A 15769-nucleotide genomic window follows, 5' to 3' on the forward strand; every position below is an offset into this window, starting at 1 on the left:
AAGGATCAGAACCAATTCCAACAAATCATTGACACAGAGAAACAGGGCTCTACTGTCCATCGGTTACACACAGCCAATACCATTTTGTTAAAAAAACCCCTCAAGTGGACCTTTTCAACTTTTGATCTGAAATACAATCTAATTTATACGCTCTGAGACAAAAGGTCAGGGGGAATAAGTAGAAATAATTTTCCATAGGTGAGTATACTTAAAATTTTGTTGAAGAAAATATACAATGCCACACTTAGAAATCTATTTTTACATTTTGAGGACTAAAAGTCTAAATTTTAAAATAAAATATACAATTCCATTGGGTGGGGGGAGAGGAAACACTGTAAAAACAACTAACAATACCTTCAACATAGGTCCCTCAAATATAATGATAATGAAGTGGTGCTGTGTAGATTGGACTTCACAAAACCATATAGTGTTTCTCTTTGCTACAGGCAAGACCAACTCTACACCTGACATGTTTGTCTAATCTTTTCTTAGGTGGTCTTCAGTAATGAAGTCAAGGCAACCTATTCCATATCATCTATTACAGTTGTTTCATTATATTTGCTTTCCAAAAGTTTTTCCTACTGTTTAAGATGAACCTATCCTACTGTATTGAGTCCCTTATTCTCGTCTTACCCAGCACAGAAACAAAATGCTTTCTACATATCTTGAACTTAATTCTGTGTTCTTCAAACTAAAGACTCCTCTATCATTACACGCAACTGATCACTAATTTCACGTTAAAGTAAGCAGATACATTCAACAGAAGAGAATTAAATCTTCTAAAATTAGCTTCCCCAAAACCAAAAAGATTAATTTGGTGGGTTTTATACAGTACATATAACACTTTCCTCCAAAAATTGGGCTGCACTGGAAAAACATCATCTATGTCGGAAGAAAAGAGAAAAAAAAAGTATGTCCTAAGTCTTCTGTCAGAGCCACACAAATCTTAATATTTTCAACAAAAGCATCATATAAAATTTGAATATGAATTTCCTAAAAAAGCGCTTTTCTGCACCCCCATGAAAGATCCCAAGTCAAAAGCACCTATTTATGACTTCTAAAAGCAAAGAAGTAAACGTTTCAGAGTGATGGACAATTTTTCTGGATGAAGCCCACAGATGATTTGGCAAAATCACGTGTTTAGTAGCAGCAGAGGCCATTAACATAGACTAAACACTTTTCTTTATGAGGACCTCATGAAAAATGCTGCAGATTCTCTGCAGTGCCTATTGGACAGAGGTTACTGGACATGAATTATAAATACATAATAGAACTAGTTAACATCAGTGACAGCTGTAGTTTTGAGAATAATATGTTAACTAGATTACAATTTCCAGTTACTGTTTCATTGAATATTCAACTTGATGGGTGGCACCTCGAAATAAAAGTACAAAACATACTGCTCATGTCCGTACATTATTACATTAAATAGCTGCTTGTAGATGAATACAGCTGTATATATCAACACAGTTATTAATCTGATGCTACAATTTATTTTTTTAAAATCTACAATGATATCCTGTATCTCATCCTGAGTGGCTTTATTTCTGTCATTTTTTTTTGTTTTTTTTTTAATAACCATATATATTATCTATGATATCTTGAGCTCAGTCTTAAATAGGAACGAACTAGTGTAGATCCATCTGAGATATCTCAGCAGAACATTAGTCACTCTGCAACAAGTGCACAACTTGAGAAGAGCAAAGGTCCAATCAAGGAGCAGCAGATAGTGGAGGGAAAGGGAACTTCACAAAAAAACTTAGGAGAAACCTTATCTCAAAGAGAAAAGTACATTCTTATTGCTTTTCTTCACAGGTCCTCTCCCACAATAATGAAAATGATGCAACTGTTACAACTACCACACTGTGGGTTGACTGACAAAGCACCTTTGCATTATTAACTGCCACTCTAATTAAATATGTATTGCACAGATGGAACTGTAATTCCACCATATTCCCACCCAATGGGAGCCTATCATTGCCTTTAGTGAAGCTCAAGTCTCACTCTAAAATGGTACAATTCTTAGCCAAAAACACAAATGGTGATGAAAAATTCCCTTGTGGAACAATCCCATCTGTCAAACACACCAGTATTATTTGGTTCATCTAAGATTTTGAACCAAGCTGTTGTAATATTAAAAATTCAGAAAGTATCCACAAAGTGCCTGCACAATGTATGCGACACAACAATATTTCATTTAAATTGCAAACATGTCTTTTTAAGACTTATGTGAGCCTTTATATTATGTCCCAGAGTGAAAAAAACTTAATGTAGTAATGTGCCTTGTAATTGCAAAAGCAGATGCAGCAGGTTAGATTAAAGATGCAACGAAGTTTGGCTGTTTTGCAGAAAATACATCACTATACAAACTACAGTTCTGGTTTGGAATATGAGAGTTTTGTCATAATTCATAAATTATGTCACCGCCTTTTTAGCAGTCCACAGAACAGGCAAGAAACAAATGTAATACTTTTTAGCAAATGATGATGAAGATTAACAACTTTGTCAAAATACTTAACACTGCAATGCTATTATCAGCATACTGAGGACTTTTGTAAACAATGACATCAGCTTGAACTAAAACAGGGAAAGAAGCCAGAAGCGGTTATTAACTCCAACACACAATTTACGTGACATACATGAATACAGGAGCAAAAATGTCTACAAATACCAAAGCAGACATGAACGTACAAGAACGTGGAGTACTCATATGAAGAAAAACAAAACTGATAAAGATCACCAGCACAGATGACAAGAAATTCATAAGTTTTTATTTTATACCTTTCTCGTTCTGGTGAATGCAAACTAGTATCTGGTCTCAAGCAGTTGGTACTAGCACTCCTAGCCCTGTCAAGGGAGGGCTGTAGTTCACTAGTGCCAGTGCATTGCATCCAATGGTAGAAGAGAAAGAAAAAGAAAACAAAGAAAGGAATACAATGTTAGATATTAACTCATAAAATAATGCTCTCTTTACAGAAAATGTAGAATCACAATGATTTAATTAAGGAAAACGTAAAAAAGCTGACTGGATGATAGTGCCAAATTTTTTTTTAGAAAATAAAAGCAAATGAAAGACTGCTAGAAATTTTTTGCTAAGATTGTTGAAATGTTTAAAACTGAATGAGACAGAACAACATCCACTTGTAAGAAAGTGGAATGAGAAATACCAGACAATAAAATTAAATCCTTAACAGCAGTAAATCTTAAGCCAACATAAAAGGATGTGATACACTATATATTACGTGAAATCACTTTACAGTGAAGCTCATTTATTCTGCAAATCCATACTAGATACCAAACAGGAGTGGGGATTAATCCTCTGTTTCTTACCTAACCAGTAGATCATCTCCAAATTTCGGTATTTGTGAATTAAGGCAATCTCGAAGGAGTGAAATATCCTGTCTAATCACGGATTTGGTCTTAGCGCATGCAGGAAGAGTTGAGCTTTGTAAATTAAAATTATTTAAACAAAATGATAATAAATTTGACATGTAACCAAAATCTTATACAGAAACAAAATAATGTAACAAAGAAAAACATGCAACATATAATTTTAACAGTGAAGACAACTCTACCTAATACAAAGTTGTTTGGTTCTTTTTTTTTTTTAAAGTAGGGGTTAATTTAAACAGTTACATGGAGTTATTTTAGGTTTATATCCCTTATCTGTCAGTTATAAAAACTGTATGAAACGTTATTTTTTTTTAAAGAAGGCAAGACTATTTATTTTTTTAAAAAGGAACTAACTACTTAAAGGGGACTCTAAACACTTCTTACCTGTATAGGTTCCAATGAATACCATTTTCTAGTAAAGGCATCTTGGGTGGTAAAGTTTTATAGTGCCTAACAGAACTTCTTGAATGTGGTGGAACAGAAAACACACAACACCACAAAAACATGCCAGAAATAAAAAGACAGGTAAAGGTAAGCCAAGACTGACCAGAACGTAAAATAAATGCATAATATTCCAGTACATTTAATAGCTGTATGAGTAGATTTCTCCATATCTGTTTTTTTCAACTACTGTGACAGCTATCTGGGGGATAAATTTTTGAATTTACACTTTTGCTAATACATTCCATGAGCTCATGACAATACTAGTACAACTCAGATTTTTTCCTTGTAATGGAAGTAATCTAAATTTCATTTATACAGGTTTTTAATTAAAATATACAAGCTGTTGTAGAGGATTAGGTTGATATAAAACTTGGTTTTTTTATTTCTCTTAGTGATGCCTTACTTAAATCTTCAGAGACTTTAACCTCTTCAGCAGCTAAGCACGAAAAGCTTGCTAAAACAGTGATATATAGTATCACAAACTTAATTATAGATGTATTACCATCTGGCATTTTTGAATGTGGAAGTCTTTTGGAAGTCGTGCATCAGCTTCAAACTCTAACAGTAATTAAATGCTATTAATAATAAGCTAATAATTAGCTAATAATTCATAAATAATTACTAATAATCTAATTAAAAAGCCAGCACAGCAGCACTCTGAGATGTTACATGATAACTGTCTAATATCGTCACTTACAGTACATGACATTTTAGAACGGGAAATGTTTGCTTTATTATCCAGCTCTACCCAATGAACAAGGGAGAAACATAAAGGTAGATAGTGGCTGCCGAATGGGAATCACGGCCATTTAATGCTTAAGGGTTAATAACCAAGTTCTAACAATTTTCCACATACCCTATCAGGACACAGCCGCGGTGCTATTAGCAGAAGGACCAGCAGCCTTGAGGATTTTGCAGCTTCAAGAATAGTCTGTCCTGATAGGACATTTTGATTCCTATTAAGGCTTGGACCGAGGCACAACAGATCAACGTTACAAACCCGGTTGTGTCGCAGACAGATGAAACAACTCTCTGCTTGGAAACCATAGCGTTTGTAAAACCCTGAGGGATTTAACAGAGGAGGTTTGACCCTTCTTGTCCAGGTTTAGTGATCATCACTGCTGGCATCTCTACCAGAGGTCACTGCGATGTTGCAAAGTTGGAATAAAGGAATGGTTGTCCACCAGGTCAATCCTGGCATACGGGCAGATATTACCTATCAAAGTGGGTGCAACCTAAGATGTGGAATGTGACAACCCATGGTCTATGGTATAGGTACACACGTCCTTCCACCGTTTCTGCTATTAGTTGCATACAGATCAACAGGATGGACAGCTAGGACTAGTATTCTAACCTAACCATGTATCTTAACTTTGTAGCTTGGACTATCTCATATTAATTTCTTTCATTTAACATGAAACAATTAACATTTCTTTCCCATTTTAAGCTGAAGCTGTCTCAACAATTAATTAAAACATTATTCAGCAAGCTGTCTGAAAACAAGGATAAAGCCTTATAGTATTTCTAACTATAAATGTCAAGCCACTACAAATCAGAAAGGACATAAGATGGCAACCAATTCACAGACCAAATTTTTGTTGAAAGGGTTTTTGAGAATATTCAGTCAAGGATGGATATTGGCAATTTTCTGGATATTATTCAAATCTGGTTTAGGCTGTATAAGCCTGAGAGTTAAATTTAAAAAGCAATTTATTGTCTTCTATTGCCCTTATATTCACCTTCAATACGTTATTAAAAGTACCATTCTGTTTTATAGTATACCATTACTGTTACTTTAAAGGGGTGAATTTTTTACTTTTCTTGATCATACAAAATAACAGCAACAATCAGAATAATGAAAAAGGTAAGAAAGGGCTGTAGTTTCTGAATTCAGCGTAGCTCTTACCTAACTTTATTGCTGTCCCTGCACAATTTTTAGCTGGTTAACTGGCCAGACAGGTTAGTAGCTTTGTAACACTATTGGAAATCTATAGTGGCTGGGCAAAGTACATCAAAAGTTCATAATACAATATTTACTTTCTGAATTAAGTGAGAATTTAAACATTGCCATTGAAGAATTTTAATTTAAATTAATTAAGAGGGAAAGGAAAAAGCACAGAGCTGGGAGCAAGAAGGAGGGTGAAGCTATAGATGTAGTAGTAGATGTAGTAGTAGAAAGAGAAAGGCCATAGGAAGGAGGCAGGAAAAATTGCTATTAGATGACAATAAATGGACATAAAATAACAGGGAGTGAAATAAATGTTTAACCTTGAAAACCTAAAATGTTGAGGAAAAAGCTTTTTTAGCTGAAGTATGACAACTAAACTCTGTCTACCAATCATAAAAACTTAAATTTTAATTTAACAGCTTCACTGATGCACAGCTTTTTTTAAAGTTTTTGTATTTATTATTTTACCTTTATACTACTGTGCCTTATAACAGAACCCTATCACAGCATCTTTGATGCTGTTTCAGATTTGATTAAAAGAGTTAAAGCAACCAAAGGCTTATGAAAAAAAACCCCCACTACTCTGTTGGGGAAAATCTGACACCAAGTAAATGACTAAGTGCATTTGGCTACATGGTTTTAAAGGTTTCATGGTTTTAAACATACAGCACTGACGTCAAACTCGCTAATTAGCAACATCCAGATCCCGAACAGAAAAACGGTTAACTACTTGGTTGGAGTAGTTGAATGGTTAACTACTTCCACCTACATTCTTACTAGTTCAAAATGGAAGATTTTCTACACAATCTGACATGTACTTTTAACAAGGTTAACAGACGTGGTGAAAAAAAAGGGAGGGGAGGCAAAATTAGATTTGTTAGATAAAGATATTTCAGTCCCATTTAGTTTTACAATATTGGCAAGAGTTGAGACAGGAAGCTCCAAGCTTTGGAACAAGAGATTAATGAAGACTGAAGATGAGCCCAAACTACAAAGTTTATGCCTGGATCAAATTTATAGCACAATTTTTGGATGCAAACCCAGGTAATACGAGACCCCTTAAATATGGGGTTCCCAGTGAGCCCTCATTAATCACTGTTCATTCCTCTACAAGTGACCAAAATCAGCATGAGATTAGGTGTCACAACAAGTAAAGATTATTGGCTTGTGCACAGCTGTAACATAAACATAAAAATGCAAACAAAAGAAAACATAAAACCAACTAAAAATGAATGTTTAAAACTATAACAACACTGTCATGCATTGGGAGATCAGGACTTCTGTGACTAGACAGAAAGTCTACCACAAATTACAACTGCAGTATCAGAATTTCTTCAACTGCTTTAATCCTTACTACCGAAGTTCACAAACATATATATATATACATCTCAATCTGATTTAAAACGAACAAAAAAGAACAACCGACACCTGGATCACAATGTACTAGGAAGTTCTTTACTTCCTGGGACTGAACACCGCTATGGAAAAAAGTTGGGCACACAAAGTATAGAAAACTGACCAGATGTGTTCATGATTACCAAATTCCTGTATTTACCTGATGGTATGTAGGCACTCTGCACTTCTTCCTCGTTTTGCTCTGGGCAGCATAAGAAGCTCACTGCACAGACAGGATGGGTGGTGAGTGAAACAGATATAATTATGAAGCATTAGATGACATGGGTTATGCCAATGATACGCAAATGAAAACATAAAAAGAAACAAGAAGCTTTCACCCGGATAGATAGTCTGACAGCGTTGAAACCCAGACTGCACTTCTCAAAGAATATGAGCTGAAAAATGCCGGTGATAACTACATTTTCAACAAATTCCTTTTAGCGTGGCACCTAATTTTGCGGGGTTTCTCCTTTTAAAATTCAGAAGTACCGTTTCAGATCTCTTCACGACAAAAGGAAACCACAAACCAGCTACATTTTTCTAATAACCTCCTTTCTCATGAACTATTTCATGAAGAAATACTTCAGGGAAAAAAAAAAGAATGATGCTTGTTGTTTGTTTGTTAGTTTTAGTTCCTCAGCCACAAACATACATGAAGAAGCAGGGAGGGTTTGCTACTAATTTATTGCAGATCAGTTTATGGGAAGAGTAACCAGTCACCCTTTTGGGAAAAACAAAAATATATGTTCACTGGAAATATTACATTTGGCCAAAAAATAAATTGACTCATAGCTCTTGACAGTATTTTGTAATGCAATCCTAAAGAAATAAAAAAACCCTGCTATTCAGCCATCAGACTTTTTGTTTCTTATTGTTTCCAATTAACAAAGTCCGCTGTCTATTCTATTTTTCATTTACTATAACCAAACACATGCTACAGCCAGCAAGATGGTAAAATTAATACATATTTATGCCTATGGTAAATATGACTATGATATGAAATATCCCTTGAATTAATCTTGTAGTTTTACGCACTTCAACACAATCAGAAAGACCAAACCTCCTAATTATCATAAATATGAAATTAAAGCTAAACTTCATGGAAACATGCTATTTTAAAAGAAGCAGGGAATCATATGAAGTACTATGGTGACAAAGAGAGAAAAGATTACAAAATAGATAAAGCAGCAGTTGTTCAATGTGTTTTGTGCTTCATGCCATTATAAAATGTCCCATTTAACTGATGCAGTATAGGTAATATTTATCTAAAATTCTAAACTGGGCAGCTTGAAATAATGGCTTGTGAGTCACGTGTGAGACTTGACTTTGCATCTGGAACCACTAGCCTGATTTTGATGCAACAAAATGTATTAAGCTTGAACTGAATTGTTGTGGGTTTTTTAAGCAAAATTTCCATTCATAAGCTCAGAGGACTGACAGAATTTATATGCAGGTTTCCAAATTACAAATAAACATGAATTTTAGGAAAAAAAGAAGTAGATGGCAAGTCCACATTAAATCATAGGGTACTTTGTTAATATTTACTCTGCCTTTGCTAAGCCAAAGAGTACTTATTGCAATTGTCCCACAGCAAACAGTAATATAAAATTCATCCAGAAAAGAGATATAAGATAGCAAATCCACCATGAAATCTTCAAGTTAAAAAAACAAAGCAAAAGAATCCATCACAGTAGATTACTGATAATATAAGAAGACACTCACATTTCTATGATAAATTAAGTCTGGTTTGGAGACATTTAAAATAAAGATTATTATTCTTCTAAAACAAGTGTTTTAGAAGTATTTTAATACTCACATTAACAGATTTTATTCAGGAATAAAAGAAACACTAAAAAAAATGAAAAGGGTCATGCCCTTGAAAATTGGATCATGATCCTAAATTCAGACAAAAGTATACTGCTTAGCTAGATTTCCTATTAAAAAGCTTTTCCTAATGGATTTATATATATCCACACACCTACACACATGCATATATGTATGTAAATATATATAAAAAAGGTGAAGTGGACAAATCCATTCCACTGGAAATTTACCATACCAGATGCTTTAGTAAGAGACTATAATAACTATTTTTACAAAGATCTATTCAGAATATCCAATTTTAATTTGGGACTAATGACAGATCATTGAGAAAATGATCAAAAGTAATCAGCAACTGTAATATTTGCCATGTAACTAATGGGGTAATTACTCACCTTTCAAACCAAATTTATGTTAGGTATCTACATAAACGTACTTGTTTAGATGGAAGGGTTCAGTAAATGAACAACACATAATACTTATACTACTATTGACACTAATACATAATACTGAATAAAGATATTTTTTTAAAATCCTTGGATGTGATAGAGAATCTTCCTCGACAAAAGCTGGTTTTGGTCTTCCCTATGATGCTGGTCTTATGTACTGAGAGACACTGAAACCTGCAAGAGTTAAACAGTCTCCACAACTGAAGAAATCTAGGGGAAAAAGGAAAACAGGAAAAAGGAGACCACTGCAGACAAGATTATTACTCAGAAGAGTAAGTACATGGACCTGTCTTTAAATCCTGTAAATAAGCCACGTACATCCTTCATGTCTGATCTTTAAACTTCTGAAAAGAGTTTTCTGAACACTGAAAAGAACTGAAGACTGCGTGTTACTGCTCTGAACAAATCCAGCAGCCGATTGCTGCTGTGGATCTGGTCTGATGGCTCATCTCCAAGAAAGCCTCAAGGCAAGCCCTGCTCTCCAAGCATAATCCACGCAGATAATCATCATTTATATCATGTTTTGAGGCTTTACTGGAAGAAAAATATCTAGACAGTTAACTGACTATATTTATTTCTACTGACAAAAGCTACTTTTTAATGTCTCTTCCCCTTCAGATCTGCTGACTAAGAAATCTATTCAATAAATATATTCAGGAAGCTTTTGAATATATCACTACTTACTTAATAACAAGAAACATTTGCAACATGTGGAAATTACTTGAATCACCTTAACTATAAATCTGACTACTACATTTAAAAAGCATTTCAATTCACCTCTGAAAGGAAATTCAGTACCATAATCCAACTTAGATAATTCTGTACATACTCCTTGCTTATAAAGTTGAATTTTAAAATGTTCCAAATAACTCATTAATTCTCATATGTATGTTATCATACTAAAAAAGCAAAACAGGCTACATTCTATAAAAAACTGAAGTAGTTAAACTGCAAAAGCCATCTGTTATTCAATTTCTATGTTGCTTCAAAACTGGACAAAGAGTTCCAGGGATTTTTATGGTTTATTCTTTACACATTTTCACATCACTATGAAATATATGTGTGTATTAAATTTACTGGATCATTTGCAAAGGTTTTGTCATCCTTACTCATAAAAAATAGTAACTTACTGCAAAAAAAAATAATCCAAAGACATTACTAGGACAATTGATCTGACATAAATGGTAAAAGTCAGCCATTATAATTTAGCTATATGATTTTTTTTGAAGTAAAGAAACAATCCACAAACACTGATAATCTATGTGACTGTCATTATGTTTCCCAAACACTGAACTGAAATAACTTGTAAAAATTTTTTCACCTATAAACTAAACGGAAATTCTCATTTTCTTCCATTTTGTTAGAAAATAATCCTAGATACCTGAAAACAAGCCTAATAGGACAGACCAAGTGTTCTCTGAGGAGCGTAGCCTCTGCACGCATTCCAGGGAGAGATGTGTACGTGTCATGCATCTAAGATTCAAGATTTCTGCTCATTACAAGCACTGCAACTATCCTTGCTATGCTTCAGTACTGTACCAACTTCACCAAAATGTTACAAAAGATGCTGTGAGACTGCATATATAGATGTCTAAAATCTATAAGCACAGGAATGCAAATCATAGCATATATGCAACTCCCAACTAGTAGGAACACATGCCTGGTATTTTGCTGGCTACCAAAACAGATAAATTCTGAGTTACAAGAAGAGCTAGGGCATTCATGAAGATTTATGGTTTTCTAGCAAAAATCTCTGGGCTTCATTCATGAAATAAACAGCAGAATATTCGAGGGCAAACACCCGAGAACTGTTAGTTCAGACACCTACTATTACTGTCAACCCAGCGCACAGTTTTACCAAAAAAGAGGTATAGATAATTTAACCATGACACTAGATTTGTTATTTAGGATGACTTCTCTCCCTTCCCCATTACTATCTTGAAACACTTGAAAATTAGGCAAACTGAGAAAGACATTTCTAAAATTTTTCCCAAGTTCATGCTGACGATGTACCTTTCTTGATCAGACAAATACTGACTATCCATGTCTCTGGATCTGTAATCAGCTGGAGTTCTGGAGGCATCATGGTGTCTAGTTGGAGAACGTGATCTCCTCATTTGATGGATTTCATCTAAACTCCTGAAAGGCAGAAATATGTATGATAATCTTGTTTTTTCATAAATAACACATCTTAATAGATTACAGTACAAATTGGTTGAAGGAAGTTTTTAATCATTAAATTGTTAATACATGACTTCTAAAAATATATTGGATCCTATGATTAAAAAAACCCAAACCCTCTAAGTATAGAAAGCAGCCATTTCTACCATATTTAGAAGTACACGCCTGTTTCCGTGAGCACTGATGGATTCAGTAATGGCATTTTCAAAGCCTGTACTTAAAGAATAACTGAGATAACACAAGAGCTGATAATACCTTGCATGAAAGTAAGTTTTATGCATTTGTAGATTCATAGCCAGATTTCTAAAGCGTTGACCTGGGGCTGTCAACTTTTTGCAGGTATCTCCAAGTATTCTTTAAGCAATTCTGGGATAGGATATGGGAACTTGCAGCAGATTTTATCAATCTCAAACTAAGTGTTATACAAAAGGGTATGATTTTGTATAAATGCAGGTAAGCTCCGACATCCATGACAGTAATTTAAAGCTCTCTTCACATGGAAAAGACAAGAAAAGAAAGTATTACTCAAAGGGCAGATTCTTCTTCTAGTTTAATAACCACTGTTTGAAAAAGAAGCATTAGTTTTTCCAAGTATAAAATGAAAGGATGGGTGGGATTGACTATGAAACATTTCATTTGTGCATTGTGCTTGTAAATAGGAAGATACAACAAGAGCACATACAATTGTTTGCAAAAGCAGAATGCGGAGTTCTCAGTCTCTCTACTACAAAAAAATGAGTCAGTGCCACAGTCTGGTTTATACAGAGCCATACTCTTCTATCTGTTAAGGATGCATTACTGAGAAATGCAACAGCAAGTGATTTGGAGGGTAGTGAAATAGCTTTGTCTGTAAGAACTGATGTAACAGAGGGGGATGGATGCAGGGACTTAAGGACACACAAAATTTCAATGCACAAGAACAGCATATATCGTATGGAGTATAGAAAGGCACGTGGAAAATAAGCAGGTGACTGGTGACAGCCAACATGGCTTCACTAAGGGCAAATTGTGCCTGACAAATTTGGTGGTCTTCTGTGACGATGTTACAGCATTAGTGGATAAGGGGAGAGTAACTGACATCATCTACCTGGACCTGTGGAAAACATCTGACAGTGTCCTGCATGACATCCTTGTCTCTAAATTGGAAAGACATGGATCTAACAGATGGAACACTCAGTGGATAGGGAATTGGCTGGATGGCTGCGGTCAAAGAGTTGCGGTCAATGGCTCAATGCCGAGCAGCAACCAGTGGCAAGTGAAGTCCCTCAGGGGTCAGCACTGGGACTGGTACTATTTAACATCTTTGTTGGAGACATGGATGGTGGGATTGAGCGCACCCTCAGCAAGTTTGCTGACGACACCAAGCTGTGTGGTGCAGTTGACAGCCTGGATGGAAAGGATACAATCCAGAGGCATTTTGACAGGCTTGAGAGGTAGGCCCGTGCAAATCTCATGAAGTTCAACAAGGCCAAGTGCAAGGTCCTGCACACGAGCCAGGGCAATCCCAAGCACAACTACAGGCTGGGCAGAGAATGGATTGAGAGCAGCCCTGAGAAGGACTTGGGGGTATTGGCTGATGAGAAGCTCAACATGAGCTGGCAACGTGTGCTCACAGTGTGGAAAGCTAACTGTATCCTGGACTGCATCAAAAGAAGTGTGGCCAGCAGGGCAAGGGAGGCGGTTCTGCACCTCTGCTCTTGTGAGACCCCACCTGGAGTACTACATCAAGCTCTGGGGACCCCAACATAAGAAGGACATGGACCTATCAAAGCAGGTCCAGAGGAGGCCCATAAAGATGATCAGAGGGCTGGAGCACCTCTCCTGTGAAGACAGGCTGAGAGAGTTGGGCTTGTTCAGCCTGGAGAAGAGAAGGCTCCTGGGACACCTCATAGCAGCCTTTCAGTTCTTAAAAGGGACCTACAGGAAAGATGGAGAGGAACTCTTTATCAGGGAGTGTAGTGATAGGACAAAGGGTCACGGTTTCAATCTGAAAGAGGGTAGATTTAGAATAGATATTAGGAAAAAAATCTTTACTGCGAGGGTGGTGAAAAACTGGAACAGGTTGACCAGACAAGTTGTGGGTGCCCCATCCCTGGAAGTTTTCAAGCCCAGGCTGGATGGGTCTTTGAGGAACCTGGTCTAGTGTGAGGTGTCCCTGCCCACGGCAGGGGGGGTGGAACTAGATGATCTTTAAGGTCCCTTCCAACCTAAACCATTCTATGATTCTTTGAAAGGAAGAAGCAAGATCATCAGTATTCTCAACTGGGAGAAGAAGCTTGTTTTCCAGAATATACCACAATTTTGAAACATCACAGATGTCTGTTATTAAATGACCAGTGATGGAACTCCAAAGAAACAGACACAGAAACAACAGATAAGGACAGTACTGTGGCACAAAATTTTGTACACAAAATTCACCTAAGAAGGGTAGATTTTCAGTATACTACCACAGCTAGTGGGCAATAATGTTGTTAGTGCAATACCTCAAGCTCTTGCAGTAATGCAAAACCAAAGCTTCCTAGAAATTGGAGGAAAGGAAAACTGGTAAAAACTGGTTGATTTTTAGGGTTCCATGAGAGGCTACAAGAGAAGCTTATTGCCCTGCACTATAAAAAAAGCAAAATCAAGTGGGTCAAGTTTTGTGCTTCAACAGTCTGTATGGCACTATTCAAAAAAAGCATAAAGCATGCAAAAGAAGAGCTCACAAAGGATTCTCCTATTAATAGGTTGTCTATTAAAAGCAGTAAATGCAGAAAATAGAGGATTATAAATCACTATATTATTCTGTAAAGTATTTTCTACTTTTACCATTTAAAAGTCACACTATAAATACAATCGGTAATTTCAGCTTGCTGTTACTTCAAAATTAGTTCATTTCATAGTTATTATACAATCTTTACATGCCACTATTTATTACCCTACAAATATACGTAAGTGCCTTCATACAAGATTCCGCTACTGACTGTAAAAACATTTCCAAACCTTTGTATTAGTTACAGTACACAAATGATGAATCAATGAGAAAATATCAGTAAGAAGAGGATTCATCCCGAGTGCTCTTGAATGATTAATAAAAGCATACATCAAGTTCAAATACTACAATATTAAATTCAGACACAAAAATGTTTTAAAATTGTGAAAAATTGCTGAACAAGAGAAAAGTTAATAATGACAGATTATACAAACTTGAAACCACCTAGTGTTTCACTAATTTTTGATACCTACCTCTGTAATGGCACATTTGGTAAACGTGAACGGGTCCTGCCCTGATCGTCGCCACGGTGAGGAGATACTGATCGTGAACGATGATGTGTTGTTCTTTGCTGTTCTGGCACAGTTAGCGTTGTAGATTTACTTTCTCTAGTACTAGATCTATAACCTACTGGCAAGAGAGCAACAAAAGGAAATTAGAGAATAAAAGTCTGGGTTTGCAAATAATTCAGATGGTTAGTCCTTCCAGGAACACACATCTAGACGCTTACACAACTTTCAAGTTGTCATTCAGCTGTTGTACATCCCGACGTATCATGCAGCCAGGATAAATTACTAGCATTACCTTTCAATTCTACATGTACAAAGACAGAGAAACTGAGATGATTTTCATTATGTACTGGAAGATGTGGAGGAGAGGACTGAAAGAGTTTTCTGACTTGGGGAAGACTACCCAGCATAACTTGTATTTCAAAATTGTCATACAATAGCAAATACTTGAAAGGAATCCAAGCAATGTTGTTTTACCTCATCTAACAAATGGAGAAGGCATGCTTGTGTACAACAGCACGGACTCATCCAGGACTGCTCATATATAAAGCATCCTTTTGACTCTTGTTTCAGTTAAATACAAAGATGTTCTCCTACTGAACTTGGCCAAAGCCACCTACTTTCAAAAATTACAAGCATTAAGAGTATATTATATAGAATACTGGGTTGCATACTGTGCAGAACATTTTTTCCGAATACTGTGAATGAGCTGCAAAGTCACTCATAGTTCATTTTTACATAGGATATAAAAAAATTCAGCAGAATGTCAGTACATTTTAAAGTGTTGATATTCCTGTGCTTTTTTCCATGTAGCACACTGTTTGCCTTGTTATACACTTTGAATTCCATCCTAAAACAGACAATGAAGCACAGTAAG

The 15769-nt window shown here is 35.8% G+C and overlaps 2 protein-coding genes across 2 annotated transcripts in view; both read right to left on the bottom strand.

Moving 5' to 3' along the window:
• Positions 1 to 7364, bottom strand: part of LOC104295943 (regulating synaptic membrane exocytosis protein 1-like) — a 120412-nt gene extending 113048 nt beyond the window's left edge. The window contains exons 1-2 of the mRNA XM_009895761.1: positions 7341 to 7364; positions 2782 to 2871 (exon numbers count right to left, since the gene is read on the bottom strand). The gene's annotated coding sequence lies outside the window, so the exon portion shown is untranslated. The remainder of the gene's footprint in view (positions 1 to 2781; positions 2872 to 7340) is intronic.
• On the bottom strand, positions 3616 to 15013 carry LOC104295953 (regulating synaptic membrane exocytosis protein 1-like; the record flags this gene model as incomplete). Its single annotated transcript, XM_009895771.1, has 4 exons — positions 3616 to 3855; positions 7341 to 7403; positions 11464 to 11589; positions 14857 to 15013. Coding segments are annotated over 4 exons (428 nt in total), but the record flags the coding sequence as incomplete, so codon positions are not given.
• Positions 15014 to 15769: the final 756 nt, after the last annotated feature.

Source organism: Charadrius vociferus, unplaced genomic scaffold, assembly GCF_000708025.1.
Source record: "Charadrius vociferus isolate BGI_N301 unplaced genomic scaffold, ASM70802v2 scaffold362, whole genome shotgun sequence".
In the NCBI taxonomy this organism is placed as follows: domain Eukaryota; kingdom Metazoa; phylum Chordata; class Aves; order Charadriiformes; family Charadriidae; genus Charadrius; species Charadrius vociferus.